At 38.2% G+C, this 25,138-nt stretch overlaps 1 protein-coding gene across 1 annotated transcript; it reads right to left on the reverse strand.

The window, feature by feature from the left end:
- Positions 1–5,251: 5,251 nt before the first annotated feature.
- LOC131221450 (probable disease resistance protein At4g27220) lies at positions 5,252–8,889 on the reverse strand. The gene is made up of 2 exons (XM_058216705.1): positions 8,822–8,889; positions 5,252–8,728 (listed from the first exon to the last, which is right to left on the reverse strand). The coding sequence occupies exon 2, from the start codon at positions 8,654–8,656 to the stop codon at positions 5,252–5,254; it is 3,405 nt and encodes a 1,134-aa protein (XP_058072688.1). The 5' UTR covers positions 8,657–8,728; positions 8,822–8,889.
- Between the last annotated feature and the right edge of the window lie 16,249 nt (positions 8,890–25,138).

The raw sequence follows: 25,138 nt of genomic DNA on the forward strand, positions 1-25,138 counted from the left end.
TCCAACCAAGTGCTCCACCCGAATCACGGGTGACCTTGTCCTAACATAAAGGGTACATGCAACCAAATATCTAGCCATCATATATACCAATGGTTCAGAAAGAAAATGGCAAAAAAATTCGCATTCAATGAATAAAAGATCAAATATTTCATAACTTAGATATTCCATTTTGAGGGGATTTTGGTGTGTGTTGCATGGTATCAATATTCCTGATCATTGGATCATTGGGTCACTTGTATGAATTGAAAAACTAAGTGTACTACACAATATCTCGGTCGGGAGCATTGTATATAGAGGGCTAGCAATTGTTATTTACTTACCCCATTACCCAATATAACTAACTCGAAAAATTGAATTCATCTGTTTTTACCTTATTAAAAACTCCTACCGATTTACCCAATTACTCAACTTCTAAGTGGGCATATCCCACTTACACGTTTGATCGTAGAGTATTTTTATATTTTAATATTGAGAATTTTACAAAAAATACCAAATTAATATGGAATTTACAATATTCCACTACCTTAAAACAAAAACTACCTCATTAATCATATAATCATCATTCCATTACCTTTTGTCAAGGAGAAAATGATTTAATGGCTTAGGTGGGTCTCGCAATGATATTTACATATATCCAACCCGACCACCAGGTTAATGCCTACCATAAAAAACATTCAAATGGACCATATATTCAATCATGGGATGTATATGCCATCCATCCCAGTGATAGGTTGTGATCCATCAGGATGAAGGTCGGCTGCACACTTCTTGAATGCATGATAATTCAATTACCATAACCGCATGTAACATTCCTGATTGATTCAACTACAACTCTCTCTTAAATAATCATCATGGTGGGCCTGAATATAATCAAAGATCAATGTCTCCCCTCTTAAACATCTTAGTGGGCTGTGTAAAAAATTAAGGGTGGGTATCGTTCTCCCAACTATTTCCTTCATATGGCCCACCCGGACCACAGACTGGGCTTTGTTTGGGCCTATGGATAAAATGATGTGTTGCACCACGTGATCGGGCTGGACCACTTAAACATCATGGTGGGGCACACTTCAGCTAGCCACACCTAAAGACCTCTGTCTCTACACACACCAACACTTGGGCTTGGGCTCAAGACCGTCATAGACATTACAAGCCGAGCTCGAGCTGGACTATCTTGGCTCTTCAAGGGCCTGCACTAGGCCTGGACAAAGATTGGCTTGGCCTTAATCTGACCATTGACACCCCTGGGAATATCTGACCTGAAGCTTGACCCAACCCTAAACTGCCCTGTTGACACCCCTAGACTTGTTTACAACCCCCACCCCTTTCACTATTTATTAAGAAATAAATGCTATGGGAGTTTGTGGGACTATGCAATCAAATACCATAGGCCAACAAGATTCAAACAAACATCATGAAATCTAAATTAAGTCAAGCCAAATATCTCACACCTTCTAGACAGAGTGTTTTGTGATCTGTTTCAAGCAAACATCTTGAATGCATGTGATCACTTGTGTATCCACGTTATACAGACAATGAGTATAAATAGTTCAAACAAAATAAACCATGAACATATGGAAATCAAAAAGATAAATAAAAAACAAAGAACTAAACAAGGTGCTAAATCTTTCCAGTCGAGGAGCTGAAACACATGCGGTAAAGATGACAACCGCCAAGCTTCTTGCAAACCTACATTCCACATAGGAGAAGAAAAGCAAGTGTAAGACAAAAACATGCAGTAATTGCATTGGTTTTACGTAAATTGGCACTCCAATGATTTTCCCTTGCTTGTTGGTTAGCCCAACTTCACCATATATGTCACAATCATTGATAAATCTTTTATCAGGTGGGCCACACAATGAATGAGCCTAGACAGTGATAGAACTATATGGTGGAAAACTTGTGTTTGTATCCCGTGGAGAACTAATGTTTATATACAACTATACAAAATCAAAGATAAACTCAAATATCCTGATATCATCAAAGATATCATAATCCTAGCATTCTAGTTTCCTCCATACTGTTGCCTATTGAATGTGAACGGACGTTCACATATATATTTTTTTCAACTCTGTATTTGAAAGACCATTGGCTGTAATGTTGTGATAGTCCCATGGCAACAATTTTGGGAATGCACCATATGATTTATGTGATGGCTATACACATAGCAGCATATTACAAACCATTAATGAGTCCGATGAATAGTCATTTTGAGTAGCTTACATTAATTTGATGGAGTCGTTGGAGGTAGTTTTCATTCTTTGCATTAGCAATCTCACAGTATTTTACTAGTGCAACTATTATGTAGCAGATTGAAGGATTCACCACTATGCTGAAACCCCTGAAACCTTTTAATCTGTCACTAATGACTCTGTACATAACTCATTAGTTTTAAATACTTTAAGTTCAAGTGGAGCTTGGATTTATGCTTGTAGTATGGAATTTCACCCAAAATATACTACTACACAAAAAAAAAAATTTATTACATAGATTGCTCCAAAGGAGGGAAAGAGAAGAAAGAATAAAAGGTTCATAATAGAATATTAAGGAGAAAAGTGTGGAATGCATTCTCCCTTTATTCTTTTCAATTAGAGTTATTAGGCTCTTGTTTTTTTTCAATTCGTTAATTGAAGGCATGAATTAGCCAATTTTATCTTCCAAGTTATTTTAGTTTAGTCGGTATCCAATTTGCGTGACGGGCAAAAGTTTTCAATTTTAGTCAGTGATGTAGAAAAGAAAGGAAATATGTATTTACCTCACTTTGTAAAGAGAAGAATAAAAAACAAGTATTAACAACATGCCAAGTCTTCACATTTAATAACTGAATTGAAAAGATAACAAAAAGAGCCACAACGACTCTAAATACCTAAGAGGAAAAACAGATGTAGAGTTATAGAGTAAACATTGAATGAATTACAAGAAAATTCAGTTAGAAAGAGATTCAGTAAATGATTATATTATCCTCTCCAGAAATGAAAATATCAAACGAGAAATTAGACCTGCCCATCAATGTGTAGACTACTAGATAGCTAGGTTTTTCACATGGGGGCACTATGATTCAAAATACTGAACTGTTGATCTGAGGACCCATAATGGATGGGGAGTGCTATGAAAATCTCCAATAGGAAAATTCCAATGCTTCAATAGGTGGGCACTTTCCTCATCAAATGTGGATGGATGGTCTACTTTATTCTCTTAACCATATATTTGAATTAAAGAGGTATAATCTTTCAATATTGGAGACTTCTTGGACAACCTCCATTTTTGTTGGGCCCATCAAATCAACAATTTAGATTATTGAATGATGGGTCTATATGTATGGAGCTCTTGACCATTTACTCTTCACCATCATTGATTTTGTATGATGTTTTAGGTGTGACATAGAGGCCTTGCTATCTGGATGGTTTCAATTGAGGAACATAAATTCCATTCATACAGTGGCTATGTGCATATGCATTGTCAGTAATAATTGTCTCCATGAAAGGAAGTGCTAGTGTTCCCGGCCTTAGAAGTCTTCCAATTTATCAGTATAAGATGTATAAAGCTGAATATAATTTCGGGGTGCCAACGTTCCTGGCCTTGGAATTCTTCCAATCTATTAGGATAAGAAGATGTATAAAGATGAATATATGAAATCCACTCCAACCATTATATGTCACACCAGAAGTCAGTCAGGAGCTCTAAAATCAGGCCCACATGTGATTCAAGTGGGCCACACTAATGGAAATAGTTTAGAGGGTGAGTGTTGCCATGTACACTGATTCCAATCATGTGGTCCACCTGAATCATGAATGGAGCTGATTTTTAAGTATGGGGCCTAGTGACGGATCTGTTTGTTGGGATGGATTTCACATAAACATCACAATGGGACCCACCCATTCTGCCCACCCCTTCGGCATCACTTGTCCCCATTGAGAAATATAAGGGAAGGTATTCTATTGATAATTACTTAGATTGGTGAGATACCTTACTGAAGACCTTTTTTCCAAAGGTACAAGATTGTAAATTCTATAATAAGTAGGTAGTTTATCATAAAATTCTCTTAACGAAACTATAATATACTCCTTTCTACTTTAATTAATAAACTAATAACTGAATTTCAATCCTACAGCACATCCAAATGCAGACTGGGAAAAGGCCAGAAATCAGGTACACTTATAAAACAATACTAGCACTTCAAAAGAGTATTGTTTTAGTAGATTAGAGGATGAGTATCTTTAAATTAAAGGAGGAGATAAATAAAGAAAGAAGAGAGAAGTTGATTACGCTAATATTCACTGCAGGTGTCACTTGAGGAGCCTGTGTAATGAGAAAAAAAGAAGATAAATAAATAAAATATAAGTTTTTAGATGGGGAAAAATGATAATGAAACTACATACAAATTGACCATTGCAAGGTTCTAATATGTAAGAATAAAAACAGAGTTCATGCTTCAACTGTTGTGACCGTTGGTATGAAGGAGCCCACAACGGATCATGGTTGGTGAGAAATACAACATTTTGTGCATGGATCCGAAGGATAGAATTTGGGGCATGTTCCATTAAGACTAGAACTCATTATATCAAATGACTTCCATCACTTACATGTGGGTAGACCACGGTTTGAAAATTTTCTCAACAGAAGAATTCTAATTAATTAATGAAAAAAAAAAAACAAGAAATTGTCAAAATTCAACTGAAAAAAGGAGCTGGAATATTTATTTCATGGCTTATCAACAACAGGACACATCAGATGGATGATATTTAATTCTATGCTATCAAACCATAGCCCCATATGCACAACCTAAAAGGTAATGACATGCATTATATGGCAAATATCCTTAGTGTATCACACAATAATAGAGTCCTTATTTTATATAAGTGGGAGTGATGGCAAAGTTATCCAAACCATTGGTCTGTTGGGTCCTTAAAAATTTTCTCATGTTGGAAGATCTGGGCCATCAATTAATGTTGGCCTTTTCTTTTTCATTCATTTAGATAATTGATGACTTCACCTTCTATTTAATAGCCACAAAATTCAAAATCTGGAAATTTCATATAAAGATGACATTCACGAGACAGTCCTTCAAAGTAGGCCGTCACAGACCAATGGTTTGGATCGCGCTGATGCATGGGCAGATCCGTAAGGGAGCGGATTAGGTGCAGCCCTGCCTCACCCAACACGGTGCAGCTCTGATGCATGGGCAGATCCGCCCCCAAACGTAGAAAACGAAAACACAAATGAATGATGCATGTCTTCCGTGTCATCTTACCTTTCATTCTACCAGATGAATAAGGGGTTGAATGCGGGCTTTAAGGCTCTCGTCTTCCCACTCCACCTCCTCTAACCATTCTTTGGTTGATTCGATTCTCTTTAGGTTTGGAGCACTGTGGGGTCCCATTTGAATCTTCTTGAAATTCTGACACAACTGCACCTCAAGATATTCTAAGGAAGGCCAATCGAAAAGTACCCCAACTCCTTGGTAGAAGCTTGTTAGCTGTTCTAACCCCCATAAATCTAAAGTCCTTAACCTTGGAAGCATGCCTTGATCCACCACTTCATTGTCTGCCTCGTTTGCTATTATCACCTCCATTCCCTTGCAATCGATGATAGAGAGATATTCGAGTTGCAAGAGACCTTGGGCGACACTCAATGAAAAGAGATTCTGAAGGCCATCACACCTAGAAATGTGCAATGTTTGAAGGTTGGGGAACATTCTTCCATGTGGAAGTGAGTGAGGGAGACACGTCAGTTCTGATTGCCTTGACCCTGATGATGACAATAATGATGCACTTGTGCTCTCTTCTACTTCTACCCCTATCAATTTCTCCATCTTCTCACACCCCTCAATGCTAAGCTGCTTTAATTGTTGAAGTCTTTGTGCCAGAGCAGGTGAGACGAGATATCTCAGTCTCTTGCAATATTCAACATCTAAGTCCTCTAAATGGTGGAGGCTACCAGGAGGAGGTACGGCCCCCTTCCAAATACTTGTCAGTTCTGGTAGATTATACAATTCGAGTTTCCTTAATTTTGAAAGCAGAGCATCTTCTTTTGACGTCCCCTGGAAGTGAAAGACTTCCACTAACTCATTGCAGTAATCTATATAGAGTTTCTCCAGACTTTGAGGAAGATCAGATGGCATGATATTGATTAATTTATTACAACTTAATATGTTTAGCTTTCTCAGGTTTTGGAGGAAACCGGCTGGAAGTTGGCCCCGGCAGAACTTCTTTAGATTCATTAACTCATTTAGCGTCAGCTTCTTCAAATGCTTGAATACATTCCGTGGAGTCTCTTCTTCTTCCACACTTACAAAATGTTCCATTTCACTACATTCTTGGATAACGAGGATCTCTAAGCTGTGGAAACTTAGTTCATGTGACCGCATGAGATTGTCAAGACCCTCACAATGCATTAATTCTAGCTCGTATGTTCTGTTAAACAGCTCCTCAACCCACTTTGCATTTGGACATGGTGAATTCTTAATTTTTATACTCCTTTCTGCTTTGCCGTCCTCGTAATCTCTGCCCACACATATGCAGAATTCCTTTAGGTTTTTCCATGGACCAGGGATGTCCTGAGACAAGCATTGGACATTTTCCACATAGATGTATAAAATGGTTAGCCGAGACAAGGATGCCATCTCAGCTAAGCTAGCTTGTCTTGCGTCTTCATTTCCCATAACCTCCCACTTGCCAAAGCTATTTCCCATTCGCAGTTCCTCTAAGTGAGTCATCCTTGATATGACATTTGGTGCTATCATTTCAAGAGAATTCGTTTCCATCAAATCCAAGAGCTTTAGACTGTCTAACTCACCCATTTTTTCTTTTAGTTCACAGATGCCGGTTTCTTGTAAGCAAAGTATTTCTAGCTTCTTCAATCTACCAATTAGAGTTACGTCTTTTAACCGAGGACATCTATCCAACCACAGCGTCCGAAGGTTTTTTAGGCACTCCAGTGATGGGGGCAACATTGAGATATCAATGCCACATAGATCCAAAACTTTAAGGGAATTCATCCCTTGAAAGAAATCATTGGGAATCTCTTTCAAAGAATGATTCCTAAACAAAAACAAGGTTAGGAGCTGAGGACATTCAATTTGATCAGGAAGATCATTAATTTCATTGTATACAAATGAAATCCTCTTACATTTCTGCACATTTTCAATCTCCGGCCACTCTTTCAAATCTACTTTGGCTTTTACCAAAAACCCATGCTCAGCTCTTGATGCTATTGATAAGGCTACGTCTCGAACTACATCATGCATTTTTACAGAGTTTGGTCCATCTCCTTCTAGCAACAAGCATGAAGTCTTAAGTTTGTCGAACAACATATGAACTCTACATGATGCTTCCTCCAATGTATTAACATCCTTGAAGAGACCTTCTCCAATTCCATATTTTATCATCTCCTCCTCATGAACGGAACAACCTTCTGGAAATAGACAGCAAAACAAGAAGCATACCTGGGCCTCCTTACTTTCTAAGTAATTGTAACTCATCTCCAAAGAAGAGAACACCTTCTGATCCATACCCTCAATGTTTGTAGGATTAGACCTCTGTAATTGTAGTAGTGCATCATCCCACACTTTTTTATCCTTATCTTGTAATGCCATTCCAATTGTGATAATCGCTAGAGGCAAGCCCCCACATTCCTTAGCAACTTTTCTTGCCACAACATGCAATTCAGAGGAGTCGACAGCGTCACCTGCATTTTCCTTGAATAGATGCCATGCCTCTTTTTTTGATAACACATTGACAGGGATCTTTGCCTGGCTCTTCATGTGACTGCATACTTCCACTTTTCGTGTAGTAAATGTAATCTTACAACCCCTATCATTCCATTCTAAAGGGATTCCTATGTCATCTAGATCCAACCTTTCCCAAAGATTATCAAAGATTAAAAGGATCTTCTTGCGTTTCAGCAGCTCCTGCTTCAATCTCTCTGACAGCTTCCCTGCCCTTACTACTTGACTCTCTTCCTTGAGTTCCAGTCCCAATTGCTCTGCTATCTCGCCTTGAATCATCTTCACTTCAGGTTTCTGGGTTAGGGTCATCATGATCACCTCTTGAAAAAGTTCTTCGCTTTTCACCTTTCTGGCCACTTGTTTCATCAAGGTTGTCTTTCCCACTCCCCCCATGCCGTACACCCCAATCATGTTGATGCTGTCATCCTTTAGTGCATCCATGACTTGATTCATAGAAAATTCTGTGGATTCAAGAGGCATAAAGCCCCTAGCAGGCAAGGATTCGATGGTTGGAGGTGGTGGAGGGTATGATACATTAATGGATGTCACCTCTGTTTGGAGCTTACAAACATCATCCATCTTCTTTTTTGCTTCTTTACCGATACAGTAACGTGAGCGCAAGTTGAAACAGCTGATACTCTCTTTAACTTGGTCATCCAAACTCTTTGCATCTTCTTTGACATCTTCTACATTTTTCAACCATTTCTGGACAACCTCAGTGATCACTAGCCCATTCCGACTATCTGCATTCATCTGTCCCTCTACATCATTTCTTTTACTCACCAAGTTTTCAACTTCTTTGCTAAGATCATCAACATTACATCTATAGCAAAGGAGATAACTGGCCTGGCGCTTTATAGTAGCCACTAAAGCTTTTCCGGCTTCTGTAACCGGTGTAACCACGATCCCCAAGATTGCCAAGATTGCAGCCATTGTATCTTTTGGATGGATGAAAGGGATAATCCGTGTAGCAGCAACAATTGCTCAACAACAGAAAAGAAAAACCTGAAATAAGCATGATAGATAAGAAGAAGTTGAAATAAAAAAATAAAGAGAAATAAGTTGTAAGCCAAGAAGAAAAGAAGGTACTAGTGTTACCTTATCTTTTCTTAGCAATTGCTTGTCCCAGTGAAAACTGAAAACTGAGTTATAGTAGCACCAACTCAGTAGCACCAACTCGAAGGAAGCTCCTTACTTGTCACCGCAATATAAGAGAAGGCTCCAAATGCTACACCAACCAATTAAAAGAAGTTTGGCAACATAGCTTTGATGGATATAGCATATACTTGTAGTAAATATGCTAAAAGAAAAAAAGTCGGGCCGTGTATGCATACTTTTCAATTCATCAGGGAACTTAGACCCAGTATAAAGCTTTGTAGATAAACTGACAAAACGATTTGTGGGACACATTGTGATGTGTGGATGGCATCCAATCTGTCTATCATCTACGCCCCCTCGTGTTATCCTTGGATGCCAAACATCAGGCTGATCCAAAACTCAGGTGGGCCACACCATAGTTAGCTTTTGTAATGGGAAGGCCCACCATTAAAACTTCCAGATTGTGTGGAGCCTACCTTATTTTGTCTATGACATCTAAACCATTCAGAAGATTCAACTGACACCCTAATAATCTACCCATTCCAAAACTCGGGTAGACCATAACCAATGCACAGGAGGGCGTGGCTTCGGTGGATCCCTGAATCCACTGAGGTGAGTGGGATCCCTGACCGTGGGCCCACCTTGACCATTTTGAAAACTCATTCTAGGGCATGATCCAAAAAATGAACAGATCTAAATCTCAGGTGGACCATAATACATGAAATAGTGGTAATCGACCATTTAAACTTCTCATGGGCCACAAAAGTTTTGGATCAAGTTGATATTTGTGTGGTCTCTTCATCCAGGTCTTTGTGAACTTATCAACAGGTTGGATGGCAAATAAACATTTTGGTGGCCCCAGCGAAGTTTTTAATGGTGGGGATTCAGTCAAGACCGTTTCCTGTGGTATGGCCCACCTATGATTTGTATATGCTTCATGTTTTGGATCATGTCCTAAATTAGCTGTCAAAATAGATGGACGGTGTAGATGCAGGTCACATACATCACAATGATCTCCACAGGGATCCACCCAAATGGACGCCCTGCAGAGGTTTTAGGCATGATTTAACATGAGCCAAAGTGCGCAATCAAAACTATTAATATGAAAGAATTTTGGAGAATTTATCAATCAAGGCACCTATTAAACACTGCAATTGTGGGGAATGAATAAAGAAGAAATAGGTGAGCGAATGTGAGAACAAAACTGCTTGAAGATCTTGCAATGTGAAGAAATAGGTGAGCGAATGTGAGAACAAAACTGCTTGAAGATCTTGCAATGTACTCTCTCAATCCAGCAACTAAGCTGCACGGAAAGCAATTGTAGCTGATGCACCAAGTTAAGTCAATGGATGGAATTCCACGACTATATATACACCCATTCACGTGAGAAGCAAAAACGTGTTCTGCAATACTCAAAGTGGAGGACTATGCGTATTTAATGATCTCGGACGTTAGTATGATGGGCCTCACCATTGATGTTCTATGAACCTATATTATTTAATTAGGATTTAATTGATTGAATGGAAGCACTTGCTGTGTTTTATTTTTTAATAATAGTTTCCTTGTTTGCCAACCATTGAAAGATTATGGACGGGCTCCACTTATGCAAACCGAATATCTAATCACGGGCATTGTATCCGAAATGGGTGACTGTGGATATGTGATAGTTAAGTAAGGATGAGGATTGAGTGCTACATGGACTCTTAAGTGACCACAGTGATGTATGTCTTTTATCCACACCGTCCATCTATTTTTTCCAAATCATTTTAGGAGTCCAAAAATAAGACAGATCCAAGGCTTTAAGTGGACCACCACATCAGAAGCCGTGGGATAATTATTTGCCATCCAACATATTCATAAGGTTACATAGACCTGGATGAAGAGAAACCAAAAATAACAGCTTGATTCAAAACTTCCGGTGGCGACAAGTTCTCAAGGATAGGTATTTAATCTCCACTGTGTGGTCTGATTGAGCTTTGTATCTTTCTCATTTTTGGGCTAATATATTAAAATAATATGAAAAAATAGATGGACAGTGTGGATGAAACCCATACATCAAGGTGCCCCCAAGAGTCCCTGCCTATGCTCACCTCGTGAGAGGTGAAGGGGGTGGTAGTACCCAATCGTAGGACGCGGCTTGGATCCCCGGATCCACGGAGATTGATGGATCACTGAGAATGGGGCCCACTTTGATGTATTTGTCTTATATCTATGCCACCCATCCATTTCGTCAGCTCATTTTAGGGCTTGATGAAAAAACTGTAACAGATCCAAATCTAAGGTAGACCACACCAACAGAAATAATGATGATTGAACACCCACCATTAAAAATATCAACGGCCTACAGCAATGTTTATTTTCCATGAAACCTTTTAATAAGCTCAAGCACACTTGATTCAAAACTTTTCTAGGCCACAAAATGTTTTTAATGATCATTCACCATTTTTTCCCTATGGTGTGTTCTACATCAGATCTGGACCTGTTTTATTTTTTTACCTCATGCTCTAAAATGAGCTGGCTAAGTGGATGAGCGGCATGGATATAAAACATACATTACGGTGGGCTCCACAGTCAAGGATCCACAGAAGCCATAGATCCATGTCTAGAGTAATCAAAATCAATACAATTGTGGCTAATGCTATGGCATGTTTAAGACAGAATACAATAACAGCTACAGTTGCACTAAATGAATAAAGAAGAAATTGCTGAATCAAACGGCAGTAGTGAATGTGAGGACACAGCACGTACGTACCTTCCTTTTAAAAAATAAAAAAATAAATAATAATTAATAATTAAAGCTCTTGCAATGGCGTCTCTGAATCTAGCAGCAAAGATGAAAAGCCCTAGCAGCAGATGCACAGAGTCAAGTCAATGAATGAACTTCACAACTAAAGTATACAGCTATGAAAATGGGAGCAAAAAGATATTATGCGCTGCTTGGGTGGAGGACTATACATGTTTAACTGATCCCAGACGTTGGTATGGTGGGCCTCACCATGGATATCCTATGAACCACGATTATTTCAGATTTAATTGGTTGAATAGTAAGCCTTGCCATATTTTCTCTCTTATCAGCTCCCTTGTTTGCCAACTAGGGAAAGATCAAGGAATTGTCCATTTCAAAGAGTGTTTGTCCATTTACTATATACAAGGAGGATCATAATATTAACGGTTTGGATCATTGAACAGTGGGCTCCACTTATGCAAACTAAATGCCACCAGTGTACGATCTTTTAGCCCTGACATTGCAGTGGATATGGGTTTTTGGTCTCAGTGGCCCTGTTCTGGGAGCCTATCTAGACCAAAGCTACGGAACTGTAGCCTGAATCTACATCTTCATTTTTTGAAAGATGAAAATGCTCTTCCCCACAGCGTCACCTTAAGCTCTCATGTCGAGAAGTAAAAAAGTTCTTTAAAAAAGAGATGTGGGCCCACCCAAAACTGAAATTTGACTCACCCCTTGACTGATGTGGTGCATTTATTTTATTAGGATAGTTATGAACAGGAGAAAAAAGTCTTTCCAGTTTTATATTTGAGGCTCTATGTGGCTCACAACTATAGTAATATCGTGCATTAATTATGAATTATTTTCTTATGTATGATCAATCTATTATGAGTTTTGTCCTTAAACTTGGGGCAGCGACATGAAATTAAAACCCCCTATATGTGCACGAGATGAATTTGCTTCAATATTACTTAGTAGACCCCATATCAAAACATTGTGCCCTTTCACACAAGGGCCATTTGGTCATTTTCTTCTTCATTGGTTTTTTCATAGGATGGGAGGATTGCGTTTTTTAGCTCATTTCATTCTTCTTTCTTCCTACTTGATTTCTTTTATAGTTGTTTTTTTGGGTTATTTATTTATTTATTTAAAATTTGATATGAATGATAAGAGTTTGTGAAGGGGAATAGGGTATATAAGAATATTATAATAGATAAATTTTTATAATAGAATGATATTGTAATGGATGAATTTTGTAACAGAAGAATGTTGTAATGTATAAATATGATGAACATTGGAATGTATTAGTATTATAATAGATGTATGAATTTTTATAATGAAAAATTTTGATATGGAAGTATGTTGTAATGGATGAATGTTATCTGGTGGATCATCGAAATTTACTATGGATCGCCCATATTTTCAATATATATTGTCAATATTCAATATATATCATCGATATTCACTGTGGATCCCCAGTATTTTCATTGTGGATCGATGATATTTCGACTATGGATCGTGGATATTCATAGTGGGGTACCGGTCCAACGAAAATAGCTATAACTCCCTCGTTACATTTTGATTTAGGTGATCTTATACTCCTTGGAAATGTAATTTACTGAACTTTTAAAATATTTTATAATTATTTCATTTCGACACCATTTGATTTTTCAAAAGTTAGCCCAAAATTCATTATTCACTATGGGATTACTGATATTCACTGTGGGTCATCAATTTAACAAAATTAGCCATAACTCTTTCGTTACATGTCCTATTTGGGTGATCTTTATACACGTTGAAAATATAATTTATTAACTTTCAAGTGGTTTTGGAATAACCTCATTTGGATATCATTTGATTATCCAAAAGTGAGCCCAAAGTTCATCATTCATCATGGGATTGTGGATATTTACTATAGGGTACCAATACGATGAAAATTGTCATAACTCGCTTGTTATATATCTAATTTGGGTGATCTTATGCTCGCTATAAAGGTAATTTGATGAACTTTCAAATGTTTTTGGAATCATATTATTTGGATACCATTTGATTGCCGAAAAGTGGGCTCAAATTTCATCATTCACTATGGACTTTCAATTAATAAACTTTGAGTCTACTTTTGGGCAATCAAATGGTATCCAAATGAGATTATTTGAAAGTCATTTGAAAGTTCATGAAATTATATTTCTAACAAGTATAAGATCACCTAAATCAAACATGTAACAAAAGAATTATAACTGTTTTCGTCAGATCAATGGCCATAGTAAATATTAGTGATCCCACAATGAATGATGAATTTTAGGATTACTTTTGGGCATTCAAATAGTGTTAAAATTATATAAGTTAAAACTATCTGAAAATTCATCAAATTATATTTCCAATGAGTACAAGATCACCGAAATTGGACATGTAACGAGGAATTTATAATCGTTTTCGTTAGATCGATGACCCATAGTGAATATCGGCAATCTTACATTGAATGATGAACTTTGGGCCTACTTTGGGTAAATGATATCAAAATGATCAAATGATTCTAAATCTATTTAAAATTTCATCAAATTATCTTTCCAACGAGCATACGATCACCCAAATCAAACATGCAATGAGAGAGCTATGGCCATTTTCATCGGGCTAGTACCCTATAGTCAATATTTGTGATCAACAGAGGAAATATTGACGATTAACAGTGAAAATATTGATGATTCACAGTGGTATATTGGCAATCCATACTGAATATCGATGATCCACAATGAATATCTACGATAAGTTTTTGTGTAGGTCTCCTGTAGGACTATATGCTTGTATAGGTTAGACGTGAACCTAATTGAAAACCTCCGATAATGAATACAGGTATGCTTATGTTTGTGACTGTGAATTACATAAATTCTATTTTTAATTATGTAGTTGGTTGGTTAAATGATTTAAATGCTTGAATTGGATTGTATGCTAGACACTTAACTTGTAATGCACACATAAGCGCACTATTAATTATAGACTAGTTGCTCCATTGACATAGCTTGTGTAGTCTATATAATTGGACCCACTTTAACTTGAAAGACTTAGTGTTAAGTTGCTTTACTTAGTTTTAATGGGCATATTAATTTTAGTAGGCAATTATAGATTTAATTGAAAAAATTTTAATTGATCATGTTCACCCCCTCTCTAGGACAGCCATTCATTCATCAGCTCCGTCAAGCTTCCACATGCATAGCCCACGTGGCCCACCAACTCACACAATTTCATACTGTGGGGCCAACCTAAATTCATTTGACTGGGACCATGTCATCGACACTACCATCTTCGCCATCAGATCGAGAATGAGAATTGGCTCGTCTTCCCATATATGGTAATTTGAGTGGGTCACTATGTCCTGTGTTTAGACTTCCCGACTCAGTCATTAATTTCATCATTCAATCTATAATAATAAAAATAACAACAACAACAACAACAACAACAATAATAATAATAATAATAATTATTATTATTATTATTATTATTATTATAAAGTATATAATGTGTCATGCTACTCACATGTGCCTAACACCAAAGGCGTCTCCCATGCAGGGATGTATGGAGTGACAATCCAAGCCATTCATCATGAAGTCTTATTGCCAAGAGGAGTGTCATGCATCATTACAATGATATAGCTCAAGGTATTTGGCTAATCCCACTTCTACTTTGTGGTTTCGTAGATGATATCTTTTTCTAATGCATGCCTATTATAATCTTATTGATTATTTATGGAATCATGACCTTTGATTCAATTTCATGAAAAACTAACATTGTACATAGAGCTGGACACAAACTGAGCCAGGTTGAAAGCTTAGCTCAAATTGGTTTGAAAAAGCTCGGCTTGGATTGGTTCAAATAAAAGTTCAAACCAAACCAAGCCTCGGAGTCAAGCTCGTTTAAAAAAACAAAACAAGGTCAAACCAGGGTAGTACCGGCTCAGTACGTAAGCTTTTTTTTTTTTTTTTAAAACAAGTTACTTACCCTTAACTTTTGTAGCTGAGTAATAAGCCAGTGAGCTTGGATCAAGCCCACATCATAGAGATGTTTTGAATGCTCACAAAGTCATTCAGGGCCTGTTTGGCCGGGCGGATTAGAAAGGGATTGGATGGTATTGGAAGGGACTGGAAGTTAAATCCTGGGATTAGCCAGGCATGCCAAACAGAGTCGATGATCCGATCCCAATCCCATGAATATTAAGATAATCTACTGACAACACCATCATTATCTTTAAATCTCATCCAATCCACCCTAATCTGTTCAAATTTGCCTGGGGCTAGTTTGGTTCGAGGGTTTGGAAGGGATGGGAAGGTTAAGTCCCGGGATTGGCCGGGCGTGCCAAACAGACTGAATATAGTAATCCACGGATAGAGCAATTCCATGGATCTCAAGACAATCCCGTGGTGTGATCCACTCGAGAATTGGATATGATTCAATTTTGGGATCATGTCCTAAAATGATATGTAAAAATGGTTGGACATTGTGGATAGTACGTATACATGACAACGTGGATAATACATAATAGATATACATGAATGCACACTGTTTCATGTGGTTTGGTCTGCTTGAGCTTTGGATATGATTCAATTTTGGATCATATCCTAAAATGATATGTAAAAACAGATGGACGACGTGTATAATACATATACTTGATGGTGGGCCCACAAAGTTTACTCAGTATGCTAAAGTGGGATTTGATTTGGCTGGTGACCTCAACACCCGCCACGTAGTTGGTGTCAAAGCGCTGTGGGCCCCACCATGATATATGTGTTTTATCTAGCCATCCATCAAGATTTTCAGCTCATTTTACAGTACAGACCAAAAATAAGGAAGATCCAAACCTCTGGTAGACTGTAATACAGAATCCAAACTTGTTGGGGGACAAAAGTTTCAAATCAATATTGTCTTCCTATGGTGGGGCCCACCTAAATGTGTTGCATATCGATGCCTCCCATCCATTTTCCAGCTCATTTTATGGCATTGGCCGAGAAATGAAGTAGATCCAAATATCCGGTGGGCCATACTCCAAGAAACAGTGGTGATCGAACACCCTACCATTCGAAACTTCTTTAGGATCAGCTTAATGTTTCTCATAGTTTTTATTTTTCATCCAATCTTATGATAAGTTCACATAGGCTTGGATGAAGAGAAAAAACAAATATTAGCTTGGTCTAATACTTTCATGGCCTATTAATGGTCAATTAGCACAGTTTCCTATCACATAGTCCACCTAATAATTGGACTTGCTTATTTTTTAGATAATGCCCTAAAATGATCGAACAAAATGGATGGACGGGGTGGATACAGAATGCATGTGTTAAGGTAGGCACCATGGTAAGGCCCACACCATCTTGGGTGAGGCCGATGTCTCACCTAATCCTCTCCCCTGCACCACACAACAAGTAACGAAATTTCTTGAGGTGTGAAGTTTTCATGGGCCTCATGATGATGTATTTCTTAGATCCACACCGTCCATCCAAATTTTTAGATCATTCTAGGATATTAACCCAAAAACAATGCAAGTTTAAAGCTAAAGTGGACCACACCATTGAAGATAGTAGGAATTTATACTATCGTTGAAAACTTCTTGGGGGCACAGAAGGCTCTGATCAAGATGGTATTTGTATTTTAACTTCATCAAGATATTTTTGACCTTATAAACCGATCATATGGAAAATAAACTTCACGGTTAGCCCTATGAAAGTTTCAATGACCGTTGGTTCAATCCCCATTGCTTTCTGGGGTGTGATCCACTTGAGCTTTGGATGTACATCATTTTTGGGCTCATGCTCTAGAATTATCTGGAAAGGTTGATGGACGGTGTAGATCTAACACAAAAATCATGATGGGACCCAAAGAAGCTCCACACGTTAAAAGTTGTGTCGTATAGTTAGCAATCTATTTGGTAGAGAAATCTGGCATATCTTGTTAGCGGGAGTCATCGGAAATGACCTGGACGAATGAGAAGCCATGATACTAGATTTTTAGTGCCTTCAACACAGACGACACCAGCCAATGGCTGGTGGTCAGTGCTATGTGGGGCCCACCATGATGTATTTGTTTCATCCATGCCGTCCATATATGTTTACAGATCATTTTACGGCATGAGACAAAAAATGAGGTATATCCCAATCTCAAGTGAACCACATTGCAGGAAACAGTGTTAAATGAGCGTTAACCATTAAAAACACTCTGGGGGCCATAAAAGTTCTGGATCAAGCTGATTTTTTTTCCCTTCATCTGGGCCTGTATGACCTAATCAACAGATTAGATGTCAAATAAACAGTATAGTAGGCCTTGGGAGGATTTTAATGGTGGATATCCAATCGCTATTGTTTTCATGTGGTGTGGTCCACTTGAGATTTAGATTCCTCTCAGTTTTTGGATCAACACATAATATTATCTTTAAAAATGGATAAACGGAATGGATGAAGCACATACATCATGGTGGGCCCACAGAGCATGGACCACCAGCCATGGCAGGGGGAGTAGCCAATCCGTTCCCCAAGGCAAGTACAGAGAAGTCAACATCAGAGCAACGGTCAAGTTGAATCGACGATGTGTCGATTCTCTATTTGTGTTCATCTTTAGGGTCCTCCATTAAAGCTATTTAATACACCAAACAGGTGTGTTGTCTCATAGGAATTATCTGTCCTTTAGTATTATTTTTTAAGTAATGAAAACTCGATTCGAATACCGTACACTTGAATGTATGGAGAACTATGGCAAAGTTATTCTCAGAAATCCGTGTTACCAAATGTATGGATCTAACCTTATTCCTTATCCTTGCATCTGGTACGTAGGAGAGAAATCTTCTTAAGGGTCTAAACAACCCTTGACCTGGGAAGAAGCCACGACTCAGTAATGAAAAAAAAAAAACAAGCTGACCCTTGTTCGAACTTGGCTCGGTTCGGTTCAGCTCAGCTAGGATATTTGGACCAAACCAAACCAAGTTCAAGCTCATATAACTTGAACCAAACCAAGATCAAATAGTAAGGATATGGTCGAATCTCAGCTCATGCAAAGCTCAAACAGGGGTATCACATAAACAAGTCAAACCAAACTTAGGTCAAATTTGGTTCGGCTGGGCTTGTCTAGGCTCATGTACATGTACATACACATAGCTGGATCTAATAGAGTTACTGGTTATGAGAATTATCATTAGAGAAAAATTGTATTTGCACCAGCTGGGAGAAATTGAAGAACTTGTTTTGCAAACGGAATAATAGAGGTACTTCCGTGCAAAATCATCGCACCACAGGTGACAACATAGATTTTCGTCTTCACTTTTTTATTTTGGGGAAATTGATAACAAGTCTCGCACCCGTAAGAATCATAAACCCATGATTCAAGTAATCATAATCACTACAATTGTGGCGAAAGCAATGGCGTGTTTAACATAAAAGACAATAACGATTACAATAGCATTAAATGAGTCGAGAAGAAAATAGCTGAATCAAATGGTAGTAGTGAATGTGAGAACAAAGCATGTACCGTTTTTCACTCGAAGTTCTTGCAATGGCGCCTCTCAATCAAGCAACAAAGAGGGAAACCAGTAGTGGCAGATGCACTTAGTCAAGTCAATGGATGTATCTCCGCAACAAAAGTATACAACTATGGTCTATGCGCATGGGGAGCAAGGAGGTATCATGCAATACTCGGGTAGAGGACTGTAACACACGTTTGGGCTTTCAGTTTCAGCATGTGCCGCACTTGTTTAACTGATCCCAGACGTTGGTTTGGTGGGCCTCACCATGGATGTCCTATGAACCAAAGATTATATAGGATTTAATTAGTTGAATAGAAGACCTTGCCGTATTTTCTTTCTTAACCGTTTTACTGCTTCCCAACTATTGAAAGATCAAGGATTTGTCTATCTCCTATAGATTTTTATTTTTTTTATTTTCTCCATTGATCATACACAGGTAGGATCACAATATTGAGGGTTTGGATCATTGAACAGTAGACTCCACTTGTGCAAACTGAAAGCCTAATCACTACTGTAAAATCTTTTGGCCGAGGCAGTGTGTGGCAGATGGGTGGCTTTAAATATACTAACTTAAACAACAAAATGCTTTCGGTGTCCTTGATTTTAATTGGTCCACGTCATTTATGCTGATGTCAGCACAACACTTTAATGAAATAAAGAAGTATATACAAAATACTGCCTGATTAAATCAGAAGATAACGATCGAACACCTCATCCTATGGACGAGTCTTAGCCACGACCCAGGACCCAATTATGTTTTTGGTCTCTGGGCCTACTTCCAGCACCTTAATCAAGGATCCAGTGATGTCGGTGGGAACCTTGACCCCTGGCCCACCTCAATGTATGTGTTGTATGTCGGATTAGCTACTGGCAGGTTGAGCAGCTAGCCTGGCCACTGAAGTGATGTCATCAAGTTCTATGGACCCCTTCATGATGTATTTGTTGTATTCACATCGTTCATCCATTTGGAAAGATCCTTTTAGGGCATTGGACAAAGAATAAGTTAGATCCAAAACTTGAGTGGACCTGTTACGGGTAAAAATGACTTGACCACTCATGAGGTTAGCTTGGACTCACAAGCATGTGCTTTTGGGCTGAAGAGTTCTCAAACAACCATCAATAAATCTTTTTATGAGGGGTAGACACTCCATACCCCTTAGCACACCGAACACTTTCGGGGTTCTGACTAAGCTTATTTGCCCAAGCTCCTACCAAGCTCATTTGTCCGAACTTCGACCCAGCTTATATGTCCTAGCTCCGATTAAGCTTATCCTTCTGAGCTCCGACCAAGCTCATCTGTCCGAGCTTCCACCAAGCTTTTGTTCAAGATTCGACCAAGCTTATATGTTCGAGCTCCGACTAAGCATATCTGTCCAAGCTCCGAGCAAGCTCATTTATTCGAGCTCCAACCAAGCTCAGCTGTTCGAGCTTCAACCAAGCTTATTTGTTCAAGATCCGACCAAGCTTATTTGCTCAATCAGTCAAGGGTTCACCTCAGCTGAGCCTCATCCTGATCGATTGAAGGATCCAGCCTAGGTCGGCCTTGACCGTCCGCTCCGTAATTTTGGGGCCAACTGCGTTGGCCCTTATCATTTGCGTAGATCTCGCGTGGTGGTTGAGGAAATTGTGCCAAAATCACGCCTAAGGTTAAGAACCAACTCTCATCTGCTTATACTATAAACAGGAGAACCATCTACATGGAAAGGCACACATAATCTCTCACCCAAGACCCCTTGACACTACCAGACCCAGATTCCTAGCCTGACTTTAACATCAGAGGGTCCCCTGTTATATCCAAGGTCTCTTTTATCTTCTCCTTGTGTAGGTGTTTGAAGGTCCAATAGCTCGGCGAGGGTGAACAAGATTTTTACATCAATAGGACCCATCATAGAAAATAATGGGATTGGACGCCTACCATTAAAAACTTTTAGGGTATAAGCCAAAGAATGAGGAACATCCAAAGTTTAAGTGGACCCCACCACGTAATGTAGTGGGGGCAGTGAAGCCCACCGATGAAACCTTCCTAGGGTCTACCATGCTGTTTGTTTGAGATCCAACTTGTTTTCTATGGTGGGGTCCACTCGAGCTTTGGATTTGCCTCATTCTCTGGCTTATGCCCTAAAATGATCTCTCCAAGTGGATGGACAGTGTGGATACAACACATACATCATGGTAGGGCCCACATAACATGGTAACGTCACTTCAGTAGCCAATCACCCTACTCAACCAGTCAATAGCTAATTTGTGTCCATCTCTGCTGTCTATATATTTTTTTTTCAACTGATTTTAATGCATTCTCTAAAAAAGGACAGAGAAATCTTAGGTGCACCACACTATTGGAAGGTGATCATTAAAGGGCCACCATTGGAAGTTTACTATTGTTATCATGTTTATTTGCTACCCAACCTATTGCTGATAAGGTCACACGGAAACCAATATGAAGGAAAAACACAAATATCTGCTTGATCCAAAACCTATGTCCCAAAATAGATTTTAACAGATAATGACTACTATTTTTTGTGATGTGGTTAATCTAAGATTTAGATGAATTCCAATTTTTTGCCATTCCCTAAAATAAACTAGTAAAGAGGATGGTTGGCCTAGATATACAATGCATCAAGTTGGGCCCTACCGTCATATTCCATCCGCATGGAGTTACAGGGGTTCCAACCAAGGCATGTTCCCTTTTCAAGACTCTGATTGCCTAAGTCAGCACACAACACCCACGTCTGTACTATATGCTACTAAAAAAAAACTGTTGGCCCACCATGATGAATCTGTTTTATCCATGATGCCTATCCATTTCATATTAGGGCGGCATGAGCCAAAAAATGAGGCAGTTCCAATCCCAGGTGGAACACATCATTGGAATGAGCGGTATGATTGAATGTCACCATTAACATATTTCTAGGGCTCATTGTAATGTTTATTTGCTATCAACTTGTCGATAAGGTTACAAAGACATGAATGAAGAAAAATAAATAAATACAAATCTCAACTTGATCAAAAACTTTTGTAACCCCCGAGAGGTTTTTAATGATGGGCCTCCGATCATCACTGTATCCTGTGGTGTGGTCCACTTGAGATTTGGATTTGCCTCAATTTTCTGCTCATGCGATAAAATGATCCCTAAAAATGGATGGATGACACTGATAAAACACATATGACATGGTGGGCCCATGGAGCTTTTCCAATAGCGCATAATAGCATTGTCTGTGGTGTGTGCTACCCCACACAATTCGGGTCTCTTCTGCCACAGTCAGTACCAACAAATAGGTCACTGACTTGGGTGGGCTCCACCATGATGTTTATGTAAATTCAACTTTAACCACCATGTGCATCATTTCATGTCAAGTAATGGTTCCAAAAATCAATTAAATCTATTATTCAAGTTGACCACTTGATTGGAAACCATGTACAGTGCAATGCTCACCTTTTGAATTGTTTCATTAGTGTGGCCAAAGTAATTCATGTATTAGTACAAGTTTTTGACGACATGCCTTTTTTTTAGTAGTGTAAGTGGTTAGAATGGATTTCATATATGGAAGTATCATAGAACCCAATCACTTTACTTAGGAGAACCACGTCACTTTGTTTAATAGAACTTCACTAATTTGTTTAATGGAACCATGTCACTTTGTGCAGTAATCACAAACTTAGTCTAATGGAATACTGTCACTTTGTTTGATAACCCTGCCACTTTATCTTGTAGAATTTTGTCACTTTGTCTAGCAACCCCATCACTTTACCTAATAAAACCCCGTCAAATTGTTTAGTAAAACCACATCATTTTATCATTTTATCTAATAGAACCCTGTCACTTTGGCTAGTATAACCACACCACTTTGTCTAGCAATTCCACCACTTTATATAATGGAATCCATCATTAATTATGTCTAGTAAACCCGTCACTTTGTCTAGTCGAATCCCGTCACTTAGTACAACAACCCCATTACTGTCTTATGAAACTAGCACACTTTTTCCGGCAACCCCATCACCGTCTTATGAAACTAGCACACTTTTTCCGGCAACCCCATCACTTTATTTAGTAGAACCTTGCTACTTTGTCGGGCAACACGATCACTTTCTCTAATAAAACCTATCACTTTGTCTAGTCGAATTCCATCAATTTGTCCCATAATCCTGTCACTTTGTCTAGTGGAACCTTGTCACGTTGTCTAGTGAAACACTGTCACTTTGTCCAGCAATCTCGTCAATTTATCTTGTAAAATTCCGTCACTTTGTCTAATGGAACTCTGTCGCTTTGTTCGGCAACCCTATCACTTTGTCTAGTGGAACTTCATCACTTTATTCAGCAATATGGTCATAACCTAAACCTATAACCTAAGCCTATAAACTATAACCTAAACCTAGAACCTAAACTTAATTCCCTAAACTTTAACCTACACCCTAACCTAAACCTATACTTATAACCTAAACCTATTCTAAAATCCTAAAACCTATAACCTAAACCATAACCTAAACCTATAAACTATAACCTGAACCTATAACCTAAACTCAATTCCCTAAACCTTAACCTATAACCTAACCTAAACCTATACTTATAACCTAAACCTATTCTCAAATCCCAAAACCTATAACCTAAACCTTAACCTAAACCTATAACCTGACTTAAACTCAATTCCCTAAACCTTAACCTATAACCTAACCTAAACCTATACTTATAACCTAAACCTATCCTCAAATCCCAAAACCTATAACTATAACCTAAACCTAAACCTAAACCTATAACCTAAACCTAAACCTAAACCTATAACCTAAACCTAAACCTAAACCTATAACCTAAACCTATTCTCAAATCCCTAAATCTAAACCTTAATATATTCTCAAATCCCTAAACCTAAACCTACACCTAATCCTAATCTAAACTCCCTAACCTAAACCTAAACCTAAACTTGATAACCCAAACCTAAACCCGATCCCGAACCCGAACCCAATTTCCTGAACCTAAACCTTAACCTATACTCAATTCCCTAATCCTATATCTTATAACCTTAACCTAAACCTAAACCTAAACCTAAACCTATAACCTATAACCTAAACCTAAACCTATAACCTAAACGCATTCTTAAGTCCCTAAACCTAAAACTACACCTAATCCTAATCTCAACTCCCTAACCTAAACCTAAACTTAAACTTGAAAACCAAAACCTAAACTCGATCCCGAACCTGAACTCGATTTCCCAAACCTAAACCTTAACCAATCTCAATTCCCTAAACTTATTGCTTATAACCTAAACCGAAAGTTAAACCCACACCTGAATCAAAACCTAAACCTAAACCTATAACCTATAACCTAACCATAAACCTAAAACCTAAATGAATTCTCAAATCCCTAAACCTAAACCTACACCTAATCCTAATCTTAACTCCTTAACCTAAACCTAAACTTAAACTTGAAAACTCAAACCTAAACCCGATCTCGAACCCGAACGCGATTTCCTAACCCTAAACCTTAATGTATTCTCAATTCCCTAAACCTATAGCTTATAACCTAAACTTAAGACTAAACCTAAACCTTAACCTAAACCTAAACCTAAACCTAAACCTAAACTTATAACCTATAACCTAAACCTAAACCTAAAACCTAAATGTATTCTCAAATCCCTAAACCTAAACCTACACCTAATCCTAATCTCAACTCCCTAACCTAAACCTAAACCTAAACCTAAACTTGAAAACCAAAACCTAAACCCAATCCCGAACCTGAACCCGATTTCCTAAACCTAAACCTTAACCTATTCTCAATTCACTAAACCTATATCTTATGACCTAAACCCAAGCCTAAACGTAAACCTAAACCTGTAACCTATAACCTAAACCTAAACCTATAACCTAAATATATTTCAAATCCCTAAACCTAAACCTATACCGAATCCTATCTCAACTCCCTAACCTAAACCTAAACCTAAACCTAAACCTAAACCTATAACTTATAACTTAAACTTAAACCTAAAACCTAAATGTATTCTCAAATCCCTAAACCTAAACCTACACCTAATCATAATCTCAACTCCCTAACCTAAACCTAAACCTAAACTTGAAAACCAAAACCTAAACTCGATCCCGAACC

This window comes from Magnolia sinica, chromosome 12 (assembly GCF_029962835.1).
Source record: "Magnolia sinica isolate HGM2019 chromosome 12, MsV1, whole genome shotgun sequence".
Lineage (NCBI taxonomy): Eukaryota > Viridiplantae > Streptophyta > Magnoliopsida > Magnoliales > Magnoliaceae > Magnolia > Magnolia sinica.